This window comes from Photinus pyralis, unplaced genomic scaffold, assembly GCF_008802855.1.
Source record: "Photinus pyralis isolate 1611_PpyrPB1 unplaced genomic scaffold, Ppyr1.3 Ppyr1.4_LG1, whole genome shotgun sequence".
Lineage (NCBI taxonomy): Eukaryota > Metazoa > Arthropoda > Insecta > Coleoptera > Lampyridae > Photinus > Photinus pyralis.
The window spans coordinates 4,651,482-4,679,261 of NW_022170249.1; the positions used below are offsets into that span (position 1 = coordinate 4,651,482).

Below are 27,780 nucleotides of genomic sequence, written 5' to 3' on the forward strand. Positions count from 1 at the left end.
TTGAAAATATTTTTCAGCGATTCTTCATAACCGATTTACCCAATATTTTTTTACCCCCAAGTCATACGACGAACGGTTCCCGAGATATGGCCGAGGAACAGTCTTATTGGGCCACCCGGTACATTAAAAATCTCTAAAAGCTGACATTGCCAGCTTTTTTTACGAATAATTCTTCAAAAGCAAGCCTTTAATGAATCGTAGCTTATTTTTTGAAGTTAAGAAATAAATTTTATTAATAATGTTAATCCGAATAAAGGGCAACACTTTGATAATGAGAAGGTTGGATTTAGTGATACAGAGTGTTCAGAATGAAATGGTAAATTTTCCGAATTTTTTTAAAAATGAAACTACCACTATTTTATTTCGCTATTCGATAGTCTTTTGGGTGCTCTTCAATTTTAAGGAACACCCTGTGTCTAAACCTCGTAGTTTTTAGATTATTCAATATTTTCCACAAAAGTACCTACCCAATAATTAATTACCTACATGTTTATGTATTGGAGTAGGCTGTGATAATAAAACCAAAAAGATGCTCGAAAGTAAAGAAGTGTGCCAAATTAATTATTTACTGCGAGTGTACTCCCCATTTAGTAGATTAATTATTTATATATTTATTCAAGTTCATGTTAGGGTCATTAGGTGTCAAAAAAGGTTTAATTAAAAATACTAATTCATCTTTTTTGGAATTCACCTGTACTAATCGGGTTTGATATGTATCTAACCAGACATCAATTAGTTTTCGTGCATTTTATACATTTCCAAGGCTGAAATTTTGAATTCTTGTCAACTTCAGATTGACCCTATACTTTCTGAGTAAAATGTTTATTACAAAATTTCTTTATAATAATTGTTGAATAATAATATATAAATAAAATTTTAAAAAAACAGTATACGGGATCAGGTAAAAAAGTTATCAGACCTAACCTCATTTTTTTAAATGGAATGCCCCGTAGATCTTCATCTAAAAAGATAACATATAACATTCTCTTTTCAAAAATATAACTAAAAATTTTAAAAATCAAAAATTGGATTTTTTTTAATTATTAAGACAGTTGCGATTCTATCAAGCTCTAAACACCAAACCCTGTGATTGCTGACAAATGGTTTTGCATTTCCCGACCGAGTAAACATCTATTCCAGCATTTAACTTATAACGTCCGCGTATAAAATGTAAGAGTGATTTTAAAAAGTTTTACAAAAGCCAGTCGCGATTCGAACTTTATTAACTAATACAAATTGAATGGCGTTTATTTCATTTAAACTCCAGCAATTAACGACTAGACCGTTTACTAACTTATCAATACTTCCCTATTATTCAAATTAGTTTTGGCACGCGTCATTAACACTTGGAATTTAAAACGTTGTGTTGCGGTTAATAGTCTAACTGAATTAATTCGAATTTACACGCTAACTTACATATCAGATCACATTTTTGTTTACGTTTTCTCGGTCCTTGCGACACGTTGTTCGTTTCAATAAATTGTTGAAAATCTGACAATATTTTAATTGGCAATTCTTTCATGATAAAAGGACATAAACATTTATTGCTATAAATTTTAACTTGACGCATTCGTAGGTACGTAACGTATTACTTAAATTGAAGTTGTAAGTAACTCGAGTAATTTAGATTGTCACAATAAATTAATTGTAGTTCCATCTTATCATAATACTTTATTTGTGGGCCACGTATATTAACCTATTCTTATTCTTTAATTACTTTCATACGATCAATGAGCATCTGTTTACCTGTATTAATTGTTGTCATAAATAAAGTTGCTACTTTTAGTATTTCTTTTTCCAACAATATTATCTGTTTTCAGTTTGGCAATACGAAATTTCCTTTTATCATTAGTTACACTAAATTTAAGACACGAAAGTAAGGCGAGTGCTAAACAATTGTAATATGTAGGGGGGTGGGTGGGGGTGTAGACATTTTAAATGAGAACCTTGGTGATTTTCCACACCTTTCAGTACTGGGACAGGTAATACTCTTCAAAAGTGTAGGGAATTTAAATGCTCGTGATGTGTCGAAATTCCCACCAATATTTCATTAGTCAACCAGAAAGCAGGTACCTACACTCGGTAACTAACATATTTTTTCTGAAATTGATTACAATTAAAGTATTGATTATAATTATTAAATTACTTCTCAGAAGTCAGAAGCAATTCTCATGAAAACTTAATTAAACAATTAATTCGTCCATAGACAACATTTTTTAATATAGCGTGCCACCCATGACTACCTTTCGGCAAATGTTTAAAATTTTGTAATTTCCTAATTTTGTAAAAATTTGCATCAAAACATCGGAAATATTAATAATCGTGCCATCAATATTAATTAATATAACAACAACTGTATTAAAATCTAGTAACCTGTTACATCTTGTTAACAATAACGCTATCATCAACGTTAGATAATCATCATCTACAAACACGTCTCTCCTGTGTGGCTGCCCTCTAACCGAACCCAAAATAGTACTCAACTTTTGAGACACTTCATAGCTCTTCTAGAATATCCATCGGTGCAATTTTCTTCTCAAAATGGAGTGGGATGAATAAAGTTTGTTTAAAGTTGACACGAAACCTTCCCCATGAATCTTTATTTATGAAACGATATTACGCCTACATAGTTTCGGCAAAAGCCATTATCAAGTAAGTGAGCAACTAAAATTAAGTTTATAAATTAAAAGGTCTTAATTAAGACGGACTTACTTATCTTCAACTTTAAGTAAGTCCGGCTTAATTAAGACCTTTTAATTTATAAACTTAATTTTAGTTGCTCACTTACTTGATAATGGCTTTTGCCCAAACTAATATATCGTTTCATAAATAAAGTTTCATGGGGAAGGTTTCCTGTCAACTTTAAACAAACTTTATTCTCATAGCTCGAGTTTCTATTACCGACACGAGAAAGAGAGATCGCGATTCTAGATCTAAGAAACTTTTAGGCATCTAAAGTCGACTACCCCTGGAAGATGCGCGCCTTGCAAAAGGTGGTTAATTTCGCCCCTAGGAAAAAAACAAAATTCTGCCACGCAAGAGTTCCGACGACACCAATTTAAAAACAATCGAACCAAAACTGTAGAAAATAGGAAAATACTGAAAAATCACCACTTTAGTATAACACGCTAGGGGATGGCGCCCAGATGTCGCCGACCCCACATTATGCAGCGCCGTCCCAAAAGCCTCCTCGTCTTTCTACAAGTGTTCTTCCACGGGCCAGCATTTGCTGCCAGCCAGTCAGCCGGCCAAAGTGTGATTAAAAGCTATCTTTTTAAAATATTTGCAAAAATGCTCTAAAACCATCATTACGTCAAACCGTTCGACTTCAAATCGATGTCGATGACTTTTAAAGGTAATGATGTGACATCCGTCTACTGCCCTCTAAACCAGTGACCAGTGTTAACATCGAACCTTCGCATTCGTAGAAAATGTTGTTATAGCCCTATACAACAGTGAGTGCACCGCGCAACTTTTAGACAAAACGTAAAACTGAAAATGTAAACTATCGACATTTCTCCTTGTCATTGACACACAACAATCGCTAGATGTCATACGAGATAAAAATTGCACAAGTAAACAAGACAAATATTGAGCCACCTAACTATAATACATGTTGTGCAAACACTAAAGAAAAAGTCGACGTTCTCTTTTTCAATTCCGACAAGGTTTGAATAGGCACCGAATTGACGAGTCAATTGCTTTATTCAATTAGCCTATTTTTTATTTGAACAAATTATCATCCCTAATTCGCCATGGATGAAGAGCACGAACACAATACTGTTGAAATAAATTGCTTTACTGAAACCGATCGCTTTAATTACAAACGTAGTGGTTAATGCATATTTGAGGAAGTTTTTTTTAACTTTCAGCCCGATATTTCTTTTGAACAAAAAGACATCGATTGATGAAATCCTTCAAATGAAACACTGAGTAAAGACAGCCAGTGTAAAATTTGACTGCTGAAACAAATTGCGTACCTAATTGTTTTTTTTTTTATATTTTGATGTAGGTATAGAATCTGATAATCAAACAGGAGATTCGAAGAATTTTTCCACCAAAATCAGTGATTTTAGGGTTAATTGAGGGGGATGCAGAATTTTTGTCTTATTTGGGGTCATTATAGGAAGTACAACCCTCTATTCTAAGAGACAAGTCTGATTTTTTTTTTGTCAAGTACCCTGATACATAGTCAAGTAGATGTCGTCATATTCGTCTGGCTGTCAGTGAGATTCCGTAGCTTAAGGCTGGGAGGGGCGGTCAAATATGTGGAATTTTAATAAAACTTCCGATTATATTTACCTTTGGCGCCTTTATTTTGAACCCGACGCAAAAAGCCGCAAGATCCTTCTTGTACAGCTCATCAAGACGCAACTTTTTTTGTATGTAACATTTTTCGCTATGGAGTTTTTTAGCCAGTGTATGCGAAAATGCGAAAAAAATAACAAAAAGTTTGTTCAAGCCGTTATGGCTCTTTTAAACTTTTAACACCCTCAAAAATCCTGAAAATGCTAACAGACCGTAACTAAAATAGGACGTTTGCGATTTCCCATGCACTTTAAATTACATACAACCCTCCCCTGGTGATACAGAACTGAATTAAAACGTTCAGCCCTAAGCACTCTTTCCAACAGTCACGGTGTTTAGGATTAACCGAGGTCTTCAGATGTTATGACAGTTTCAGAGACATTTGTTCTCTTTTTCCTGGTCCCCCGACGATACGTTCTGCCTCAAAACGTTCAGCCATAAGGACTCTTTCCAAAAATCATGGACAATACTAAACCGAGGGGCATGGAATACCCCTCCGTATACCAAGGTCTTATAACAGCTGCAATGAGGTTTGTTCTCTTTTTCCTGGCAAGTATTCTATCCCCCCCCCCCTCCCTCGTGATATGTTGATATGTAACCCCATATACAAAAGTCTTATGAAGGTTGCAGGGCAAATTAATTCTGTACCCCCCAGAGATACGTGCAGCCTAAGGACCCTTTCCAAAAATCATAGTGCTAAGGAGGAACAATACTAAATCTGGGGGTCTGGAAGTCCGCCCCCCCCCCCCCCCAATATACGAAGGTCTTATGACAGATGCAGGAAAATTTTCTCGAATTTTAAAGAGTTAATTAATTATTAATTTAAATGTAAAATAATTTTTTATAATAATTAATTAGATTTTTCTCTTTTGCCGGAGGGGCGCATTCTATATTTCTCCAGAGATACGTCCGTCGTCCTGCCTCAAAAAGTTCAGACGAAGACGAAGTTGTAATTTATTACTTGGTTATTGAAAATTAAAAAGTACAACAAAAATTGATTTTAAGCCATAACTTCGGCATCGGCGACTAGTTCACCTCGCTTCTCCCAAATTTAAATATAACATACACATTTATAATTATAGAATTCATTATTTTTTTGGAAATATTTGAACATGAACAATTTGAAAACTTGAGGCAAAGCTACGGATTCGGCGGCAACTCTCAATTCTTCCTCGTTTCTCTCTCTCTCTATAATTCTTGACATATTTTCTTATTTTCTTATTATTATTATAGTGTGTATGTACGATTTTCTAATAAAATTTTGAATCGTAATTTTTTTATTTTAAAAAATGTGTGTTTTTAAATAAGTTTTGATTATTTTCTTACTCTGGTTTTCAAATGATATATGGGCAATTTAAAACTGAAAATATAGCTTCGGCGATACGGCGTCTCATCTCGTTCCGTTGAGAAAATGTAAAGTACTCAAAACTTGAATTTATAACATTTTCTTCAAAAATTGGTTTATTCAAATTTCAAGTACACAAGAGTTGTTTTTATGCGCCACTTCTCCTCGCCAATATAAAAGTACAAAGTGTACAAATTTACATTATTTTTGATTTATTTTTTTAATTTAAAGAAAACATTACTTCGTTTTTGATAGTTTTACATCCTTTATGCATAATGTACGCTGTCAAAATTTTAACGAAATCAAAATAACCGTTTTGCCGAAAAAATATTTTTATCAAAAAAGATAAAAATAGGAAACATAACGGATACCAGAACCTTTAGCGAAACAGCTACAGGCTTCAGAATGGCTTTTGTCCATGAAGACCTGGAGGAGACAGAGGAAACAAAACTTAGACCTTCGACAGAGTCGATTGGGGCAGTTCCGCCCAAATTCAGTGTCGCCATCGAGGGGAAGCGCTGTTGATCACATACGCAGATCAAGTATCGGTGCCTGGTTTAGGTCGGAGCTAGCGAGATTAGCTCCATGGGACGGGGCGAAACTTCGATTCGTCGAAGCGAAGAACCTCCCAAAACCAGGAAAGACACACGTCTGGATCCCGGGGCTCAAGTAGAAGCGGAGAAGATCCTCAAAAAGGATCAAAATCCAAAATGCTGGAGTTACAACCAGTAATTGGCGTGTGGATCCTTTTGGGCCAAATCATCGCCCCAATGCGAACTTCATCAGGGTGACGTTCAAAATCCTTTCCAAGGCGAAGGTGGAGGAAGAGGTTACAGGCATGGAATGCGAAGAGGCCGCAGCGTTGATGGGCCCTCATGGGAACCACAACCAACTGTGCCAACCACCTCACTTCGGTAGGTAAGACCGGATTTACGTAAAACTAGCACAAATTAATATGTATCACAGTAGGCTGGCATCTGCTACCCTTTGTGCACGATCAACCTCGCGGTCAATGGTCGATTATTCAAAATATACAGGGGTTATCAAAAAATGAGTCGCCCACAAAGATGTGGAGAATGAAGGTTACATTTTTTTTAAATGACACACTATATATTATAATACTTATGTTGATTGTCGACTCAATTTTAAACATTTTTTATTAACCATATGTTATACCTAAATACATTAGTCTCCTAGATATCATGACATTTTGATCTGTTGCAAAACACAAAATAAATTTCACAAAACAATTTAATAAGTTTAAACAACAACGTAGAACAAATCATGGCAAAACGGCTCTATTTTGTAATAAGTGTTGACACTGGCCCCTATTTACTTACATAATCCAAATTATCCCAAAAATGTCTATGTTCGAATATCGCAATTCGCAATGTTACTTATCCGTTGTTAATCCATGGTTAATAAAAAATGTTTAAAATTGAGTCGATAATCAACATAAGTAATAGTATATAGGTGTTCCATTTAAAAAAGTATAACTATCTTTCTCCACAACTTTGTGAGCGACCCTGTATATTTCAATTTATCACAGATATGTAGATTTTTAACAGCCCTACAAATATAAGACATTTTTTGATAACCACTGTATATTTTGAAATAATCGACCGTTCTGGTAATTTTTCCTAACCCTGTACCTATACAATGTACTCACTTTTCTAAAATCTAATTTCGATGTTAACGAAGATAATAATAGCCTGCATACTAAAAAACCTCGTAAAAACCCCAATTTATAGTTCTAATGAATTTCTAGACAGTATTGTTGAAATGTTGAATATAAGAACTTTTAATTGTAATGCTTTTAAATATTTCTTGTAGATGTATGTAATTGTTCTATGTTATTCTTGTTTTTTTTTAATAGGTATATATATTTACCGAGATATTTACATACTATTTATTATTATTTATATACTTCTTATGACGAATGAGAATGAGAATCTTTTATTACGAATACAACGAACGATAGGGACACAAAAAAAGTTGGAAACTGTTGCTTCAACAAGATGGAAGTCCTAATCGTGGGAGAATTTACATTTTCTAGAAAATTTGTTCGATAGTCAATTAGCAAAAAAAAAGCTTCTATAGAATTCTCGAATCGGCAAATCATATTTGATAAAAAGAATGAGTCATATCCGCTTGTATTCCTTATCGCCGGCCGGTTACTAATCCTTTATCCATTTGATGGTAACTTGATATCGCTCTAGAATATTCGCTACAATTTTTTAAACAAATTTTGAGTTGGCTTAATTTTTTGAAATAGAACGTTGAAGATACACTTCTTAAAGATTCTCACAGTTTTAAAGTTCTGTATAAGTGCCGGATGGCCCTTCAAAGGCACCGACATGTTTTAATAAAGTTTTGCCTAAAACATCGTTTTCACGCGTTCCGAAATTCCAAAACGCACCCTGTATATGAAATATTTTGCCAATTGTAGTGTTTAATTTTGATAGCTATTCGTGTTGCTGTTGTTTTTGTTACCGGCCAGTATCTTAATTAGGCCAATGTTTCGCTGATCAAAAAAAGATTAATTTTGAAACAATAATTTTTGTATTTTGACTTTGCGAGGGTGTCAACTTTTCTTATGGATAATCATTCTGCTGGAAGATTCTTCAATATAAAGTATTAGATTATCCCTTGCACATAGCACTTGTTTTTGATCCTACCTGCGACCTTCGCCCAGTGCTACAAAGCTGTAGAACAAAATAAATATCAAATGTACAACTACAGACTTCCGTGCAAAATCAATTGAAACTAGCAATTTAAAAAAAAATTTAAAGAGCAACAAGTACCTTTCGCACGATCGCCCTCGCCTCCTCCATTTTCTGTTCTTTTTACATGTACCAATTAGTTCGGCATTTAAATTAGCACTACTAAAAATGTAGCAAGGAGCATTGATGTCACCCTGTATATAGCCTAGCTTCGTGTACATCACGAATTAAGAAACAGGTCAGGTACATACGACTTGAACTTATTTTGGTAGCTACTTTGATGCTTACTATTCAAAATAATAAGTACCTACACAACCGTTTGTACGGGCAAGAAAATAGCTTGTTTTGAAGTACTCGAACAAAGTAGTGGGTGCCAATTATCATTACTCAATCAAGTAAAACGTACGTTTAATTTAAGACAGTGATTTATTAATATATCACATAAAATTACACTTATTAGCTGAACTATAAAATTAGCACATGAGTAGAGTTCAGTTGTAAATGTAACCGTTACGGTTGTGAAACAATTAGTTAGGTATTTAAATCAAACTAGAAAACGCGATTTAAAGCAAACTGTATTGAAAGAACAATTAAAAATTAACGTATTTTTTTTTGGTAATTTATATTTAAACTACCGAAAGTCACGTTGAAACATTAAACAGTAATTTTATGCCGTCATAAAACTGACTTACGCTCTTGATGCGGTTTTAAACTTTTAGGGTAAAATAACGTAAATAAACATTAAGCTGAGATACAATAGAATAACAATAGCACTTCCAAATGAAAATGACAGAACCTGTTTGAAAACTAACAAGAATTATTAATTCAAACGATCAGAAAACCTTCCGACATCGAGCTTATTAATAATTTTTATCTTTCAATCGAATTTTATTTTAGGAATTGCGAGAAGAAGCAAAAAATTCGTTGTTTTAGAAAAGCTGTTATAATGTTTTGGGTTGCACGCGCATCATTATGTTACGTTTAATGGTTTAAAGTGACCAGTACCAGGCGTTTCTTGTACGGAAACGATTGCGAAATTGTTAAAGAATTGTAAAAAAGTACTCACCAGGTGCCTTATTTGCTATTTTATTGAAACAACTTGTAAAAACTTCGTATAAATGCTGCATAGGTTCATCATCGCTAGTGGCCATTTTTACTACACTACTAAAATCACCGACAGATACCGACAGCAGTCGACCTTAAAATTGTCAAACGAAAGAGGGAAATTTAAATTTTAACGTATACATTTTTCTGTATTTTAAATTAGTGTCGTTTCCCAACGTTAATAAAATTAAGATTAACACCACAACTAAAATAAAATTGCTTTAAGCCGCATCGTTTACGTATAATACTGAAAAATAGTTGTAACCTATATAAATCGCTGGTGATAGTACAGTATGTCCAAGAAAACAGAATCAGCGCCTCTAAACACTGTTTAGTTTACAAATCTGATAACTCTTTTAATAATTACATCTTCCCGGGTTCCCGTATTAGATATCTGAAATTGCCTTATGCATTTGATGATCACAAAATAAACTTTAGCAATGGTGTATGCTGTGTTGCCTACCTAAACGTATAAAACGGTCTAATGCGCTAGGACGGAAACTATTTGGAAAAATACGAAGGTAGGAAATGGAAAAGGTAAAGGTCAACGTGTTTCATTCCCCCGACACCCCGAGGTATACTGGATGCGGGCTGCTCAGAGTTACCTGACCCTCTCCAACCAGAGAACGGGAATGTAAGGATGGGTAAGGAAGGAACGGAGTTAGGGTGCTGAGAGTACTGCTGAATGCTGCCTTATTATGGGAAATAAAATAGTACACAACTTTCATATAGAAAAATGTTGTATACATTCGATATTTACCGAGCCGAGGTATGTACTATACTCCATACATCATGGGCACCCTGTATAAGAAACTAATACGAATACATTTTTCAAAAGTTTTATATATGGACATTGATAAACAGCGATGTGGGTTATTCCTCCTCAGAGTTATTCAATGACTAGTTTTTAACTAGACAAAATTCGGGTTAAGTAAAAGACCATAAGCCTAATAATGATCGAACGTTCTTTGAATTATTGTAACGTAAATTTAATACGTGATTTATTTATATACAATTAATTATTAATGTTCACACTTCACAGGAAGTAATACTATTAACGATAAACTAAATGTATAACGGTCCTTAAATAGATTGGTTTATAACAATTTAATATTTAATATGTAGTTACTTTTATAACACTTACTTTTTAGCACATGTAGTATAACATAAGGCGCATTTCTTTATCACTTCATATCGATGTTAAGATTGAAACTAAACACAATTCAATTTGTTTATATAGCAAACAATAAACCTTCTAGAGAAATCTAGGAGGCATATCATATTTCATGGGAACAATAGCCTTGATGCAGATAAGAAATCATCCGTGTGAAACATGCTTAACAACTTCGGGACGTTAAAAGTAAATCTCTCTTAAACCTGTAATGATCCTAGGGGTCTCCCAAGCCGACACTGAAATTATTGACTTACCCTATACCACAGAAGTTAATCTGTGCCTATACTTACCATTGGCAACTCTGGGAAAAGTACGAGCAGAACCCACTGACCTCTATTTTTTGATTTTTGTGATAATCTACCCTTATGGTTAGGCAACACGCCTGTTACGTTTGAAACAAAAATACGACACGCTCCGTATACATCAATCCTGCTGTGTTTTCGATTCGACCGTTCTGCGCAGATGTGTCAGAGCTAGGCGGGTTTTGGTTTTCCATAACCACAGAGTGTATATAAGTAAATAATACAAACTCTGTTGTTCATAACGAAGCTAGGGGAAAGTGCGTTGCTTATGGAAAATTGGAAAGGATGGCGAAGGAGTCGATGGAGGGCATCACGCTTTCCCAGGTTTTTTCTTCTTGATTTTGTTTATTGTGTTTTGAAGGTGTATTTACAGATAGTAACCAACTATTAATCATTGAATTTCTTGTCACAATTTGTTATTATTTACATTTTGCGGATTTTGCATAAATTGCCGATATCCAAACATGGAGTACCTACTCCATGCTTTTGTTTTGAGTACCGTTAAATGCATCATGTTTGTTTGTTATACTAATACTGTACAGGTGATTAGACCATTATTTGTTTTATTAGGTATTTAGGTATCAGTGTGACGTTGCTCTGCTCGATTACGCTGCAGTTCTTGTACGTAAGCTACCTATACGAAAAGGGGGGAGTAGGTACGTAATACAGTCTTTCACAGTAGGTATCTCTGTTGCCACGCCACTTTGATGTTTTCCTATGTTCATGCAATTTATCATTTTACGAATTGTTTTATTTGAATTGATCGTACATGTATTAGCCCAGTCAATTTAGACCAAAAATGGGCAATCAGAGGAACTAAAAATACTAGTTCCAATTTTTTCAGAAATGTGTAGGGGGAGGTTCCCTGAACAAGAAAAAAGTCCCTCCAAATTCCGGTGCCGCTGGGGGAAGGGGGTGGCTTTAAACGACCCATTTTTCAATTTTTCGCTTTTAACTCGAAAATGGTGCGTTACAGTGAAAAGTTCTTCAGTACAAAATGAAAGCTTATTAAATTTGCTACAAGTTTGGGTATATACATTTTTTCGAAAACTGAACCGTTTTATGGTATTAATGTCCTCGTACCCATCGAATACAACTACACAATTGGAAGAATAGTGATTTATTATATATGAAGAATACTGCTCACAGATGAAAGAGAAAGTGCTCCCTCCACTTGACTCTGTGAAGGAGAAAGCCGCCGTCCACTACAGTGTAAATCGTTTTGAGGTGCACTGCATCCATGCACACAGGGAAAGCCATAGAGAGCAGATTTCTTCGTTTTCCTGAAGCATCCTTCGTGGAATAGAGTGATGGGGTATGGAGATAACTCGTACTTCAACAGGTTCGGACTATAGGGATGTTAATGCTATACCGGTTTTATCGTTTTATTGTGATGATTTTCCCCTAAAATGACCGGGGGAGGATTTAGAAGCCAAAATATACGAAAAACGTGAGTGAAAAACAATTTTGTTTAGAAATTACCACCTTTCCGGAGCCGGTAGCACGGAAACGGTTCAGTTTTTCGTAAAGATGTATATAACCAAACTTGTAGCAATTTTAATAAGCTTTCATTTTGTACTGAAGAACATTTTCACTGTAACGCACCATTGTCGAGTTAAAAGCGAAAAACTGAAAAATGGGTCGTTTAAAGCCCCCTCCTTCCCCCAGCGACACCGGAATTTGGAGGGACTTTATTTTTTCTTGTTCAGGGAACCTCTCCCTACACATTTCTGAAAAAATTGGAACTAGTATTTTTAGTTCCTCTGATTTTCCTATTTTGACTGGACTATATTCCAATGTGTCTTTGTACTACATTGATTTATCATGTTTTCAACTTGCATTTGTGATGTGTCGTGTGATTTGTTTTTATGAATTTGTTTAATTGCATTTGATTCGATTACCTGATTTTTATCACACAATTTGAGATATTTTATTTATGTGTATTTTCTCTTGCATTTTGTTGCTGTGGGTGATTTATTTCGTGTATTTGTGTGGGCTACGCCGGGTTTTGTCCCGTAGAAGGTTTCTCTGGTATAGCCTTGTTGTGTGCGTAATAATTTAGTTGCTCTTGCCATTTCTTACGCACAAAAAATTCTGTCTTATTTACTTCTCTTCCCTCACGTCCCAACACGTAGAAGAACCAATTACACAATGTAGGAGTTCATTCGTACCATCTACATCGGGCCGACCGCTACCAAGTTTCAAAAGTACCGCGAAACGTCTGTCGTGTCGGCTTAACAAGTAGGATGGCTCTGCTCATAGTTTTTTTCCCAGAGTTGCCAACGGTAAGTATAGGGTAAGTCAATATTTTCAGCGTGTGGGAGACCCCTAGGATCATTACAATCTGTAAATACACCCTCAAATCACAACAAGCAAAACAATCAATGAGCAAAACCCGGGAACGCGTGATGCTCTCCATCGACGCCACCGACATTCTTCGTTAACCCACGCTTCCCCTTCCTTTTCGCCCGCCAAGCGCACATAAAGATTTCATTCCTGAGTGAATAGCAGCGGTCGTGGGACGCGTCCGCTAAAGGATGCAATACCATCCAGAAATGGCAAAATACCAAAGAATGCCAGAAAGTAAGCAAGTGTCACAAATAAATTATCTGCTGCAAGTGTATGTACATTTCATATTTCGTAGTAAAATAAGATTAATTAAAAAGGCGAACTGAAAGAATTCCGACTACTTTCGGAGATATCCGGAAAAAAAGGAAATTTTGCAAAATCGTTTTATTTTTTACTGAAGTTATTTAAAAAGATATTTCAAAATAAATGATACATTATTATGACCATTTTTTTCCCACTACAGTCTACAAGATGCTAGTATTAAATTTTAAGTCTGACGTTTCGTGTCCAGTTAACCATCATCAACTTTGTTTTTTCTTATGGAAACCATTTTCTTTTCAATTTCAAAAGACCATTGGTGGTCTGCAAATTTGAATCAGCCTGTATAAATAAAAATGAATCTCCATAGTTTAAATAAATAGATCAATTTCAATTTAAACGCCAATCGTAGAAATACCGCTGTTTAAGAACTGTCGACAGTGCTAATACATACCCAATATGGAGATCAATTGCGTCAAAGCTGATTCATTATAATTAACATAATTACATTAGTCATTTGTTTTGAAGCAACCTGCACCGCTTCAACTAACCACGTCAAGCATGGGGATCGCGGTCAAACGGATTAATTATTACTATGTAATCATCAATAAAATATAAAGTACCTAGCTCACAAGAAAACAAGGTGACTTTTTTAAATATTTAAGTATTGACATGCAAATGTGAGCAGTCTCAACAAGAGGTGCATTAGTTGTGTTCTGGTGCTCAAGATCTATTGAGGCTATGATATTTAATTTAACTGCTGAGCAAAATGAGACGGAAATACCATGGCTTTACCAGCTTAACAGAGAAGACATGACATGGGTTATTACGAGTTCCTTCATGATATTTACCATGCAAACAGGTTTGGTTTCGATTTAGTACATTTCTTACTTTTCACGCACAGGGCATGAGAATTGCATCACACATTATATTGCTATTACAGTAAACGTCAACCGTATTTATCAAGCTTCACATTTAAGTTACCCTTAGCAAACCGTTCAGTAACGTATAGTCTTCAAGAACTAATTACTTTATGTCCCGTTTTTGAGGAAACAAAAAATTCAAAATTTCAAACTGTTATAAATATTTTCATTGTATAACAAAATTTATTTGTAGCAATATTTTTTCTACGTAACCCAATTTCAAAACTGACAATTATTAATTTAAGTCTTAAAAATTAGATGACAAAGATGACCTTTCTTCCAGCACGTTCACCAGATCTTTTGGTTTGTGTTTTCTTTTGAAATGCTACGTTTACTATCGCACTTTTATGACGTAGCTTTTTTAATTCGATCAGGAAACATTTCCATAACGTATACTTTGGATGTCTGTCTCTTGAATGTCCCCCCTCAGAGTTTACGTGTACCTACTTAATCGTTAAGCTCCATCAATTGCCTCTGCAGTCACCACAAAGTGTAGAAGCGGTAAGTTCAGAAGGGTCTCCAAGAATGTGATGTGATGCGTTGTATCCATCCTCCTTGTCATGTATAAACAGGCCAAACGTGTTACCCGGTTTAGTTTAGTCCACAGAATACGGTCTTCTCAGAATAGAAACAGCAATGTTACAAATTTGTATTAAAGTCACTAGATATAGAAAGTACCGCAATCATCCGCCATTTTTGGGCAAATTTGCTGCCAACTTAAAAAAATTGACAAATAAAATCTGAATAGCATTTTTTTATAACCTAACTTCATAGTACTGTCATGTTTTATAAAAATATATACAGATATCTCCAAACAGGTGGAACAATCCCTAACATTAAAGTTTCTAGAATCTGGTAACTTCCGCCATTTTTGGGCAAAAATCATGCGTTCTCTCTCTAACACACGAGCCCAATGGATTGCGGTACTTTCTATATTTTTTGCGCGATCGGTCATTTCTGACTATTTACCATGGGTGTTTCCATGACAGTGCGTAGAATTTACCAGTTGCTATGATTACGACGACGCCAAAATTACTTACCGATCTAAAAACAGAACAGCAAAAATACTTACCGACGCCTTTTTAAAAATCAACAGTCTTACATTACATTTAATCTTTAATTATTGTTAGGTACATTAATCGTACAATTTGTGCTGTTGTTTCCTATAGCAAGACGCTCATAAAGTTATAAAGGATGTGCAAAGCTAGTAAACTACATCAGACACATGCACATTTTTATGGAATTATTAATTTCAATTTTGACATTTAAACTGGTTGCCTAGTGATGTACACCATACCACTTTGATCATTTCGATTTATTCTGCTCGTTCATTTCTTAGTGCATAGTTATATTGGTTGGATAATTTTAATTTCGATCGCGCAAATGTTATAAGCACGTCGAACGTTAAGGGTTACCGTTCTCAGACAATAATTGGAGTCGTCGCTTCGCTCCTCCTCCAAACAATTGTCTTCGAACGGTAAAAATCCCTTACCGTTCTCCATACTTAATATACTATAGTGACTTTAATAAAACCGTTTCAGCAAATTGTCACACAAGTTTTTGACAACAAATGTTAACTTGATCATGGTGCTTACTTGTTACTTGAGAAGCGAGGGTGGAAGTTGTTGAATTATCTAAAACGAATTACAATATAAGTATCTACGTCTATATAAATATAAAACTCAAGTCTACGCCCTTTTGCGCCTATACCATTAGGCGTTAGTAATTTATAAATTCCATACCTTGAATAAATAGAAAGAAATAACAACACATTTCAACCTTCTTCGCGTTTCAAGCACAAAACAATGTGTTTCAAAATATGGGAAACGATGCCTTTTTGATATTTTATCGTTACAATCCCGCACACAACACTTTTTGCGGTCACATAACTTGTTCATATTTTAAATCTTTCAAAAGTCAAAATTGACATGTGTAAAACCATGTGTACGTATAAAATCGACGGTAAAAATATTTCCTGTAACGAGCAAAATTACAGGTTTTGCAAAAAAATATTTGAGTCTGCGATAAATAGTTCTCCGTACAACCACGGGAAACGCTGTAATCAGTGACAATTCAGCGCCATTTATGTTTCTGTTCTGTGAAGGTCCTATTCTGTGGTTTAGTCCGACCTTCTTGTGTTTCATTCCATCTCCACCACACGCCGAAACGAAAAGTTTGACTTTTTGGAACGTTATCATATCTTACTACCCATTTAAGATAGAAAAAGGTAAAAACGGCCTATTTTAGATATTTTTAGATAGGATCCAGTGGGGTAGTCTAAAAAATGTTTGGACTACCGTTTCTGAGATTTGACCCAAAGTTGGTACTTTTTACATGCAACACCCGGTATATTATAAGTATATATAAAGTCCATGTTTCCTGATTATATGGATGTAGGTATCAGAATCTATATTTTTTTTTGTCATGAATTAAAAATACAAACCTTATTTTTTACGGTTTTTAAATAGTAGGCCATGGATTCATAGAGATTTTGTTTTGTTTATTGTATCCATGGTAACTAAGACCAATGACGGTAGAAACATGTCACTTCAAATTTTGAAAAATATGATATAATATACGAGGATTATGCAGAAAATAGCAGACGTTTTGAAATAAAATTTTTTAAACTAGTGAAGAAAATCTCTTATTATATACCTACTTGGGAGCTACACTCTTGGGCTATTTATCAACACAAGTGCCATTCAAATTGAAGCACTTATCATAGCCCGTACACAGTCAACCGTGCTGGACAGCTCTTGGATGATTTTGGATGGGAGAAAGGATCACCCTCAATACAGCTCAGATCTAGCGCCAAGCGACTTCGACCTCTTCCCAGCGATGAAGACATCGCTCGCAACACAGCACATGGACAGTGATACCGAACTTCAAGCCGGTAATAACCAGTGGTAAAAGTCTCAGGCGACGGATGTATACAAAGTTGAAATCAAAACACTTGTACCACGCTATGATACGTGCCGCAATTTGAATGGGGCTTGTGTTGATAAATAGCCCAAGAGTGTAGCTCCCAAATGTATATAATAAGAGATCTTTACAAGTTTAAAAATTTTTATTTCAAAACGTCTGTTACTTTCTGGACACCCCTCGTATAATCATATAAAAAGTATAGGTTGTGAGACATCAATTTAATTAGGAAAAAGAATGCAAAAAATTGACGTTATACAGGGTAAATACCAACTTTGGGTCAAATCTCAGAAACGGTGGTCCAGAAATGTTTTTTGACTACGCCACTGGATTTCGCACCTTATTTTTGGTCATACAATATGATGAGCATTTGCACCTCACCCGATGATGGCATGCCATTTATTGACCATGAAATAGTCCAATAATTATTTAAACTCATTTCTGGGTCACTGGCTCGCTTGGTCGTATTCGCATTACTTTCCCACATGATAATCAATTCAGCTCTTCGTTGTACACCCTGTACATAAACTTTCAGATAAATTTGTAAATTCCCAGAAAAACTTGCAAATTTACATAACAGTGTAGATTTACAGATTAGATCTGTAAAAAAACATACTGCTCGCGAGCATCGAGTTGTTTTGCAAAGCGAAACCGCTTGGGAGTTCCGAGCACTCCTAAAAGTGCTCGAGCGGTTTATCGCGAGCACACGGGGAAAGTGCTCGTGAGCGGAAAAAACGTTCAAGAGCGGAAAAAGCGTTCGGGAGCGGAAAAAACGGCTCGGGAGCGGAAAAAACGCTCGCGAGCCACGCTTAATCCATCAGCGCTTGAGGGCATTTAAAAGCGCTCACCAGCGAAAAGGAACGCATTTTTTTAATTGTTAAAAAATTGGCTAAAAATACTTATTATAAAATTACGGCAGGACAAGTTCCTCATCGATCTTTACCTATGCCAATCGCAGGCTTTAAATTTTGGAGATGATCGAAGTCGAAAAGTAAATAGTGGCCGGGATTGCTTAATGCGGGGCAACCGGTAAATTCCCAGAAAAATCTAAGGGCATAACAATCTCCTTGTGCTGCCATTGTGATAATAAGTTTTGCAAGCATGTAGGTACTGTATGTCTGTAAGCACTGTACTGCATCTGGAGATCCGAACGCGATATATCCCACCACTTCCTTTTCCTCTACCATTACCTACATTTTTTACTGATCCTGTTTTCTTTAGGGTTTGGCATGTTAGAATCTGGATGTGTCTCTGTGAAAAATGAAGTAAACATCATGATGAAGAACGTTGTAGATATTGTTCTAGGAGGTAAGATATCTAGAGGTTGCGTAGATGATTTTTTATCGTAGGTCTCACTTATTGGATCTTTGGCTTTGCGTTATCATTTGGCAGAAGTTCCCTAAATAACCCTTTTATATCATTTGGAGACTTTTGCGTTGATCCAGATGTTGAAGATCCAATGAAAGGCGCAATATACACAGCCTTTCTGTTTCAAATGTCATTCGCTACCACAGCGACTACTATAGTCAGTGGAGCCATGGCTGAAAGGTGAGTAGGTGAGTTTATGAGGAACGATTATAAATCAAATGAGTTTCAGGTGCAATTTTAAAGCGTACTGCATATTCAGTTTGATGAACACCTTGGTATACTGTGTGCCCGCAGGTTGGATTTGGGGTACACAGGGATTTCTGAAGCAGTTAGGTGCAGTCGATATAGCCGGATCCGGTCCTGTACATTTAATAGGTTGGACCACCACCGTTAATCCTCTTTGATTTATTATATTTCAGGCGGCACGTCAGCTTTTGCTAGTGCGCTGATGTTAGGGCCGAGACTAGGGAGGTACGACAATGGAATCGCCCCACTACCTTTGGGATCCCCGGTTAACGCAGTGATGGGACTCTTCGTCCTTTGGTGGGGATGGTTAGCTTTCAATTCCGGAAGTACATACGGAGTAAATTAATAACGCGTGAATTACGGTTGTAAATAGTATAGTATTTTTAGTTATCGGGATCAAAGTACCAGTACGCGGCAAGGGCGGCCGTAATGACGATGATTTCGTCTTTTGGTGGAGGTACTGTGAGCTTGGTGTATTCTTTAATTCGAACGAAAGGAAAAATTGAAGTACTCGATATTATCAATGGAGTTCTTGGATCTCTTGTGGCGATTACAGCGGGATGTTTCCTCTACGAAGGTACGATTCATTTTTGCTCAATATTATTTAGAAAAACTGTATCTAATGTGTGTCAAAGCGTTTGTGAGCTCAAATTACGACAGGTTGAAAGGACTTCAAACGGCTATATATAGCTTAAACCATGCTTAGACATGTATAGATATGTAGACTAGATTTAAAAAAATTTAATTGCTTTATTTTACAAGTAACAACTTGCCCAAATTAACAAAAGACTCAAAATTTACTGGGCTCATAAACACACGTAACCTAATAGGTCCGTAACAGCCTCCCCTTTCTGAATAGGAGAACGTCTCGATCCCTATTCAGATGGTTTCCCTTTGGCTTTCCTTGGTCGGTCTCGTCTTCTTATTGGTAGGATTGGCATAGGGTCTGATGCCCCTTGGGCTAACGAATGGTAGGTGCCGAGAGATTTTCCAGATAAATCCCTGTCTTCTATTTCGTAAGTCGTACGGACGGGGTGAAGGATTGTATATGGTTTTTCTCTTCGCGGCGTGAACTTGCTTGCAACTCGCCGTGACTTTTTGGCATTACTTGTAAGTGGGTGCTTCCCTTTATCTCATATCTGCGTATACCTTGGCATTGGTTTGTGCCTCTTCTTGGTTCAATTGCGTTTCTCGTAGGGTATCGGTCATGGCGGAGTAAGTACGGGGTGATTTCTGGGATGAATGTATCTGCCGTTATGGCTGTTATGGCTCGTTGGTCTCTGGTGCAGTGCAGTGGTTAGTTTTGCCTTCAAGTCGACGTTCTTCCTTTCCACTGGATTGGCTTATAGATGGTAGATCGGCGTTAGTGATTGGGTGATTCCTAAACAATACGTGACATGTTGCACTGTGTCACTGACGAACTGCGAGCCGTTGTCGCTTCGTAGTCGCCTGAGAATTTTGTAGCGGAGGCATATTTCTGCGATGAGAATTCGCGCAGGTTTGACTGTCAGCCCGCTGGAGCACGAACATCTCGTGGCGATGTCTTCAACGATTAGAATCCATTTTTCTTTTACGAGCTTCTGGTAATAGTTCAAATAGCTCTATTGCGGTTACTTCCAAGCGTCTCGCGGGTGCTGGAGCCTGTAATGATCCCGCGGGTTTCTGGTTTGCGGCTTTATACCTCTGATATTCAGGGCAGTTTTTCACATATTCAGCAATGAGTTTCCGCATTTCCGTCCAGAAGTAGCGACTTGCAATTCTCTGCGCCGTAATGACCTGCTGTTGGCGGATCGCGGAACTCCTTCAATATCGTTGTCTGTTCTTGTTGGGGCACTACTAGCTGCCGTCTCTCGTTAGCCTGATCGTTCGTGGATGGTGCACAGGAGGCAGAATAATTCCTCTCGGCGGGGTTGAGCAGGCGGCTGGCCTACTCCGCAGGTCGTTCGTACGAGCCTTCTCCTTGGGTGAGTACAGCGCCTAGGGCTGAGGGCGTCTGGCTGGCATCGGTACTGATGATAAAGGGCGAGGTCGGCTCAGCCTGTCGCAATATTGGTGCGGTGGTGAGGAGGGTTTTCAATCGATTGAAGGTGGCGTTTTATTCCGTTGCCCATGCCCATGGGGCATCCTTTTTTCATTCGTAAACGATCTGTGAGTCGTTGGAAGGTTGTAGGGGCGTTTCTGAGCCCAAAAGGCATTCTTTTAAATTGGCAGAGGCCGAAAGGAGAGATGAAAGCGGTTTTGCCACGGTCCTTTTCGGTTACCGCGATTTCCCAGTAGTCAGGAAATTCCCGTGCCGCCAAAACTGAGAATATTCGAGGACCTACTCTTTTTCATTATACACTTGTATAAGACCGCGCTATCGTCAACCCTTTCCGAAATGTTGTCGTATTTAAACACTTGCATTTCCACGTAAGCAAAACGTTATCATTTGGTGTCTTATCCAAACCCATCAACTGTTAACTCACCTGTTTATTTTGTACAAAAATAATGCCTGGTAAATAATCTTTAATGATAAAGAAATTTTTCACAAAGAAACATCTACAGCCTGTACAAAAAATTACAAACTAAAATATGCGTGTTATCGTAGCAATATGTTTGCTTCATAACATTTAAGGGAGTGTAACTCCGAAGCACCAATGCTGTATAATCTAAAGTTCCTTTATACAGGTTGGGCTGCACTTATTATTGGATCAGTTGGAGCTCTTATCGCCTGTGTATCTATGCCGTTAATCGACATGGTAAATAATAACACACTTTTTGTTTTACTAACATTGGATGTGTAGATGGGCGTGGATGATCCTGTGGGAGCAACATCTGTCCATGGATTGGGTGGAATATGGGGTAAGTACTAACATAATGAATTTTTTTTATTAATAATAATTAAACATTCACATCTAGGGGTGATAGCTGTAGGGTTATTTGCACAAAATCCAATTCCGCTAGACACTACTGATGGAAGATCCGGTTTATTTGAAGGTAATTATGCAGAAATTCGCAAAATGTTAATTAAGCTTTATCACTAAGGTGGGGGATGGTATTTATTGGGCATACAAACACTTTCAGTTTTATGTTTGACGGTATGGGCGTTTGTGGTGACAATCATTATGCTGTGGATGATCAACAAAATTGTAACAATCCGTATGGAACTTCACATGGAGTTAATTGGAGCCGATTTAACCGAACATTTTGTGAAACATGGACAAGTATACGTTAATATATTTGTAAATTTTAAATTTAGTTTTTGTGCCTCAAAGATTTTGATTTCAACAAGTACATTATTCTTTCTTTATTAATGCACAGTTTAGAATGCCTTATATAATGAACTGAGAAATATGACCTGGTATAGTATTGTATATTTAGATGGCACTAACTTAAGTGGCAATGCCATGGGGAGCATTATTCCTTATAACATTCCCATCAAAGTATGCCGAGCAATACAAAATATAGGCAGTCACGCTTTAGCATGTAACCACACGAATGTTTAGGCACACACAAATTAGGTACCATTGTTTCATGTTTCAGTTAAACTTATCTCATAGATAACCTCCTAACTGTTAGATACGTTTAAAGGTCAGATGCCCCGATCTTAAATCTGGTTAATTACAGGTAGGAGTCTCGCGCGCAGTTTCTGCGTTTAAACCGTGCATAGATACCACGGATATAGATCACGTTCCAAGCGTGGGTTTGAATCCAGGACACGATGCCAAGGTTGAAATAATTCAAGGAATGAGTCGCAAGAGAAGGCCAAAATTATCAAGGATACTGAGAAACGTCACTAATCGGGGAAATTTTGGAATTAACGTTGCTCGAAAACTGTTTCCTCCAAAGAAACTTCAAAGGAAGATTTCGATCCGAGAAAGAAGTGGAAAAGGGAGCATCACTTCACAAACTGGACCGAGAATAACTACAATTGAGATGAATCATTCCAAAGCAGGCGTAGAGATAGCGTGGTTAGATTAGGATTCATGTGTAATGCAAGATTTAATATAGTGATCTATTAATTATTGTACATTTTTCGATACCTTCCGAATCTGTATACCTATTAAACCATAAGAAGGATGTAGCAATTTTATTGCAGAAAGTTTCGATGGATAATTGTGTATAGTTTGTATATTTCTAGTACATTTTCATAAAATACATTAATAATTACGTTAAACTTATTTAAAAAATAAAGCTAAAAGAAATCCGGCCGTGGTGGTTCAGGTGGTTCTAAGTTACTACGTTTAATTTTTCTCTCTTTACTCATTAAAGGTTCCATCTCTTGACGTTCGAGGTCTGCGTTTCGATTCCTCCTCCTCCTCGAGTCCGCTTTATAACCATTCCTCTCAGTATCGTTACCCTTACTGCATTGGCACCATAAAAGCACAACGATTATAAATACAATAACGCCTGCTACCGAACCGATCATCACACGAAATTTATGTGTATTCGAATACTGCAATAATAATTTCTAACTCATGCTCGCACGCATTATTCCAAAGTCTCACCACTACTCGTAAACAGTAAGGATCTTGGAGTGGAGTTGCGCAGACCAGGCATGATTTTGATCCGGCCATTGGTTGGTATTGTCCTGCGGGACATTCAATGCAACGTGTTTCGTCTCCTCTACTAAAAGTATTTCTGCTACATGCACCTGCAAATGGAAAACAAGTTTATTTTCTTGACGCTTTGAAATTGTTTAGATGTTGCTGATTTGCAGTTTAATAATTCTTGTAAAATAATCGGTTACAATAGATCATATCTAAGACTAAAGTTATGAGGATCAGATGTCTGAGATGGTAATAATGACTAATTAAGTCAAAAAATGACGTGAACGTGCACGTTTACGCAGATCCATAATGCTTCCTTTCAATTATCTACCTGAATCAAATGTTTCTTGCAGCCAGTGCGTACTATATTTTTTGAACAAGTTTTAAGAAACGAGCAATTATGGAGTGGTATTATGGACACCTGATTAGATACGGCTCCAAACAGAGAAAAGGAACGAGTCTCAAGTTAGAGACGCCATTCGTAAAAGGTGAGTGATTCTATTTCACAGTTTGTAACGAAGCACCCGTTTTCGTATAACGAATTATACCAGTTTTAATGAACACTAATGGAAGCTATCAGCTTTTATGTACACATGGTACTTTGACGAACTCAAACGGGCGCTTCTTTACTAGTAGTTGTAGTTCCGAATCTATGTATTTCTTGTCTAGGAGTAAAAAATAGAAGGTAAAAGTAGTATTTTAATTAGTAGAACCGCTTTAATCCCTGATAACGAAAACCAGCTGCCCAACATAATTTTTCAGTTCTTCTAATTGTTCCCAAAGAGATATTTTTATTATTCTTGCAGCATCCGAAAGATCGTGTAGTTTATTTCATTATCGTAGACCTTTTTCAATTGACTCGCAATTCAATGTAACTATGGGCATTACCGGACTAACGAATTTTGGAATTTTAATCCGGCCAATTGAGTAAGTATAATTAATCGTAGTTGATTATTTGTGTTGCAGCAAACTTCGTCTGATTAGATTGTACCTGGTGCCACTAGAAGCGGCGCTTAATTAATATAGATTATGAGATGTCCCAGGAGAGGTTTACCCTTGATGGTCTCGACATTATGTCGAAACTAGAGGACAAGCCAAAATGCTGTGTGTATTACAGGTCCAACTGGATGACAAATGTGGAAAGCCCACACATACTCCCAAGATATTCATCACGACATCAGACCTCAAGTTCAAATATTGGCACGTTCTGCTCGATGACGACTCCCAACCGCTATGCTTTGGCCATGATGCCGTTTGGGTTGAATAATGCACCACCCATTTATTAAACAGTAATGACGCTATAGATTTTACTTGGAGGTTCACGATGGTTTATGTGGATGACTATCCTGAACGTAGAAGAAATACTTATCATCACGTAGATGACGTGGTTCCCAGCCAAATCCGGAGATGGCTTTGAATATTGAGGTACAGAAAAGGAATCTGATTTCATTTTTGTACAACACAACAACGTATTATGAAGGATAAATCTAGGAATTGCTCACCGCATATATGAGTTTTCTTAACATATCCAAATCCGGGCTGACAGCCAATCACTAGATTTGGTGACTCTGCTTTGAACCCCCCTTCTGTGAAATTGCCTATTCCTTGTACGGGTACTAGCTTTTCTTGTCGATAGGACAGCCTCACGAAAACTACAAGGTAACCTATGATTATCATATCGTCGACTTGGGACGGTGTTACCGGGTAGCTTTTCCACACTCTCCAAGTTTTTGATGATGAACATCACAATTCGAGAGTAAATAGCCATTTCACAATTTACATCACATGATGCAGTATTCAAACTAGGTACAATAACGTCCATGGGCTCTATCGCAACCGATAAGTTTAACGAAATATATTCTTCAAACTGAAATGGAAATGAGGTACTTGAGGAGGTACATTAAAAAAATGTACTAAACTCACACATTGTGGTTCATTTACATCAATTTTGCAAACTTTAAAATAGCTACCGCAAACGTAACTTCCCAACGTCCCTGGAAAATATAAGGATACTATTTCTGTATCGCCAGGTTGACATTTTTGAGTCGAATTGTAAACCACTTTTGTGGTTAACGTGTATGTAGGAAGGGCAACTACAGAAACGTAATGCTCATATTTCATTTCGGCACCATCGTGTGAAATCACCGTGCAAGTGTAGTTCCCACCGTCCTGTGGAGATACGTTGTCTATAATTAGCACCCCTTTCTTCTCCTGCACCTTTCCTTCTAAAAGAAAATGGCTCCTTAACATGCAGCTTTTATCTAGGCACTTACCAGTTAATGGCAAATCTGAGAATGTCCAACTGTAATTGACGGTACTTTCCACCACGTCCGTGTTGTAAAGGCACGGCAACTTTACCTTCATTCCTGGAGTAGCAAATATTTCGTTATCTGCAAAATTAATTTGTTATACGGCTAGGCCGCGCACATTCTACTTACCCCTTCCCTTTAACTCCATTTGTTCGCTTAGCGATCTATCAACTTGATAATTGGGAATAATTTCTCTCTTACTTCGATATAAATCTGGCAGGTCAACAAATCTTTTCACGATATGCGGTATTGAGTTATTCTCCAAAGGTATCCCGTTGTCAACGTGAGTAAGGATGGGGCACGAATAATTTTCAAAATTCCATTTAATGCCGCGGGCCAATTTATCTCTAACATCTGCTATAAGGTTATCCATGGAGCACACGCAATAATTTTGCGTGAGGTAATCCGACAGGTTGCATGTGCTCTCCTTTGGAAAATTCGGGAGTGAACTGTACTTAGGGATGTGCCCCTCCTCTTCGAATACAGTCGGCAACTGAAGGTGTTCTCCTCCAGACACTGACTCCTGGGTAGCTTCCGTAATTTCATCGGGTTTAAACACTGTGGTAGGGTAATTGACATCCTTGGGCTGCATTTCTGTTATATTGGCGGTTTGGTGTTCGCCATGGCCTAAAGAAGTGAGTGCTTCCGTTTGACCGTGATTTTTGGCATCGAAAAGTTTAGTAACACGCATCGTTGTAGTAATTGTGGCTACCTCAACGGAAGTTGAGCTAGATTCTTGTACAGTTGAATATTCAGATTGTGAGGTTACAACTTCGCTTGTTCGTCCAGTGGTACTTCCATGACTTGTGCTGTCCGTCAAACAAGTTGCGTACTTCCCTGCCCCTTCCGTCGGCGTAGTTGGTGGAAATTCGGTAATGTCCTCAAAATCCTTCAAGTGCATCGTTCGGAAAGCACATTCATTTAGAATAATGTCGTTCACTTCATCATCTACTGGCGTAGAAGCGGTGGTAGCATGTTCCGCAGAATTTTGAATGGATGCCATGGTTGTGGTATAAATGGGCACAGTCATAAAAATGGAATTATTGGTGGTCATTCTTGGTGGAAGAGTAGTTAACGACGCTTCGCTTGTTACATTCGTAAAAAAATCATCATGGAAAGTACTGTGAAATAGAGGTGACGTTTGTACATTTTTACTTTGAAGTGCGTTGTCTAGATCTGAAAATGGCACGGCAGATGCATTTGCTCCGGTGTGTTCCATAATCATGGTGACGTAGTTTTCTGTAGATTCTAATTTCGACTTTGTGATAGTTGCAGGTAATGAATTGGTGTCATCTGGAATTAAAGATTTACTTTTACAAATGATAAAGCAATGTAATTTCCTTACCAATGTTCACTGGATAACTGGACTCGCCAATTGGAGAACTTTCAACAGTATGCTCTTCCATGGACGAAACATTCTCAGATAACAACGTTGGTTCCAAGGTGGTGTGAGCTTCTATATCAAATCTTGATTCGGTACCATTTGCAAGAAGAGTGAAAGTAGTGAGTTCTTCAGTGGTTGATCCACTTCCCTTGTTGATTATTTCCAATTCCGTAGTACCTTCGAACGTATCAGAGAATGATGATTCAGTCAGAGTAGAAGATTGCATTTTATGTTCAGTAGATGTGGTCATTTGTTCAGCTACGCTTACCACGTTTGGCTCATTCCCATTAGAGGTTTCAGCAAAAGTAATCACAGTGTTTTCAGTTGTCGAGGGAATTTCACCATTTTTCCTCTCTACAGAAAACGTTTTCGTTTCAGGCGAAAGTGTGGACATTAAATCGCCCGTCGAAGAAAATTGCTCGTATTTAATAAACGTGGTATCTGTTTCAACTACTTCGGTAGTTCCGTGATAACCATCAAATGGTGTTTTCAAGGTAGTGTCATTTTCCATATAGGATTCTGATCCGACCGCAATG

At 37.1% G+C, this 27,780-nt stretch overlaps 3 protein-coding genes across 11 annotated transcripts in view; 1 reads left to right on the top strand and 2 right to left on the bottom strand.

Annotated features, from left to right (window-relative positions):
- Positions 1–9,530, bottom strand: part of LOC116160655 (transcription factor 12) — a 92,061-nt gene extending 82,531 nt beyond the window's left edge. For all 7 annotated transcript variants that reach the window (XM_031473908.1, XM_031473912.1, XM_031473911.1 and 4 more), the window contains exon 1: positions 9,443–9,530. In XM_031473908.1, coding sequence (XP_031329768.1) covers positions 9,443–9,527 — 85 coding nt within the window. In that variant the 5' untranslated portion in view covers positions 9,528–9,530. The remainder of the gene's footprint in view (positions 1–9,442) is intronic.
- A 4,707-nt stretch (positions 9,531–14,237) lies between these two features.
- On the top strand, positions 14,238–23,156 carry LOC116160656 (putative ammonium transporter 2). Of its 3 annotated transcripts, none has more exons than XM_031473914.1 (11): positions 14,238–14,425; positions 18,630–18,716; positions 18,758–18,956; positions 19,006–19,151; positions 19,196–19,359; positions 19,410–19,599; positions 21,690–21,760; positions 21,806–21,863; positions 21,921–21,998; positions 22,047–22,231; positions 22,629–23,156. In XM_031473914.1, the coding sequence occupies exons 1-11, from the start codon at positions 14,305–14,307 to the stop codon at positions 22,980–22,982; spliced, it is 1,653 nt and encodes a 550-aa protein (XP_031329774.1). In that variant the 5' UTR covers positions 14,238–14,304; the 3' UTR covers positions 22,983–23,156. The 3 variants fall into 3 exon arrangements, with proteins under 3 accessions (XP_031329774.1, XP_031329775.1, XP_031329776.1); XM_031473915.1 differs by having other exon boundaries at positions 22,047–22,225; XM_031473916.1 differs by having other exon boundaries at positions 19,208–19,359.
- Positions 23,115–27,757, bottom strand: LOC116160654. The gene is made up of 8 exons (XM_031473905.1): positions 27,206–27,757; positions 25,990–27,153; positions 25,825–25,941; positions 25,475–25,776; positions 25,253–25,418; positions 25,054–25,203; positions 23,510–23,655; positions 23,115–23,457 (listed from the first exon to the last, which is right to left on the bottom strand). The coding sequence occupies exons 1-8, from the start codon at positions 27,753–27,755 to the stop codon at positions 23,197–23,199; spliced, it is 2,856 nt and encodes a 951-aa protein (XP_031329765.1). The 5' UTR covers positions 27,756–27,757; the 3' UTR covers positions 23,115–23,196.
- Positions 27,758–27,780: the final 23 nt, after the last annotated feature.

What these genes read in the sequence shown, in the direction of transcription:
- LOC116160654 (XM_031473905.1), bottom strand. Translation starts at nt 27,755, where the DNA reads ATGGAAAATGACACTACCTTGAAAACACCATTTGATGGTTATCACGGA. An exon ending in ATGTAAATGAACCACAATGT is followed by an intron (nt 25,419 to 25,474) that starts GTGAGTTTAGTA and finishes TTTCCATTTCAG; the next exon opens with TTTGAAGAATATATTTCGTT. An exon ending in CTTACTGTTTACGAGTAGTG is followed by an intron (nt 23,458 to 23,509) that starts GTGAGACTTTGG and finishes TTATTATTGCAG; the next exon opens with TATTCGAATACACATAAATT.
- LOC116160656 (XM_031473914.1), top strand. Translation starts at nt 14,305, where the DNA reads ATGATATTTAATTTAACTGCTGAGCAAAATGAGACGGAAATACCATGG. An exon ending in CGGTCCTGTACATTTAATAG is followed by an intron (nt 19,152 to 19,195) that starts GTTGGACCACCA and finishes ATTATATTTCAG; the next exon opens with GCGGCACGTCAGCTTTTGCT. An exon ending in ATTCCGGAAGTACATACGGA is followed by an intron (nt 19,360 to 19,409) that starts GTAAATTAATAA and finishes TAGTATTTTTAG; the next exon opens with TTATCGGGATCAAAGTACCA.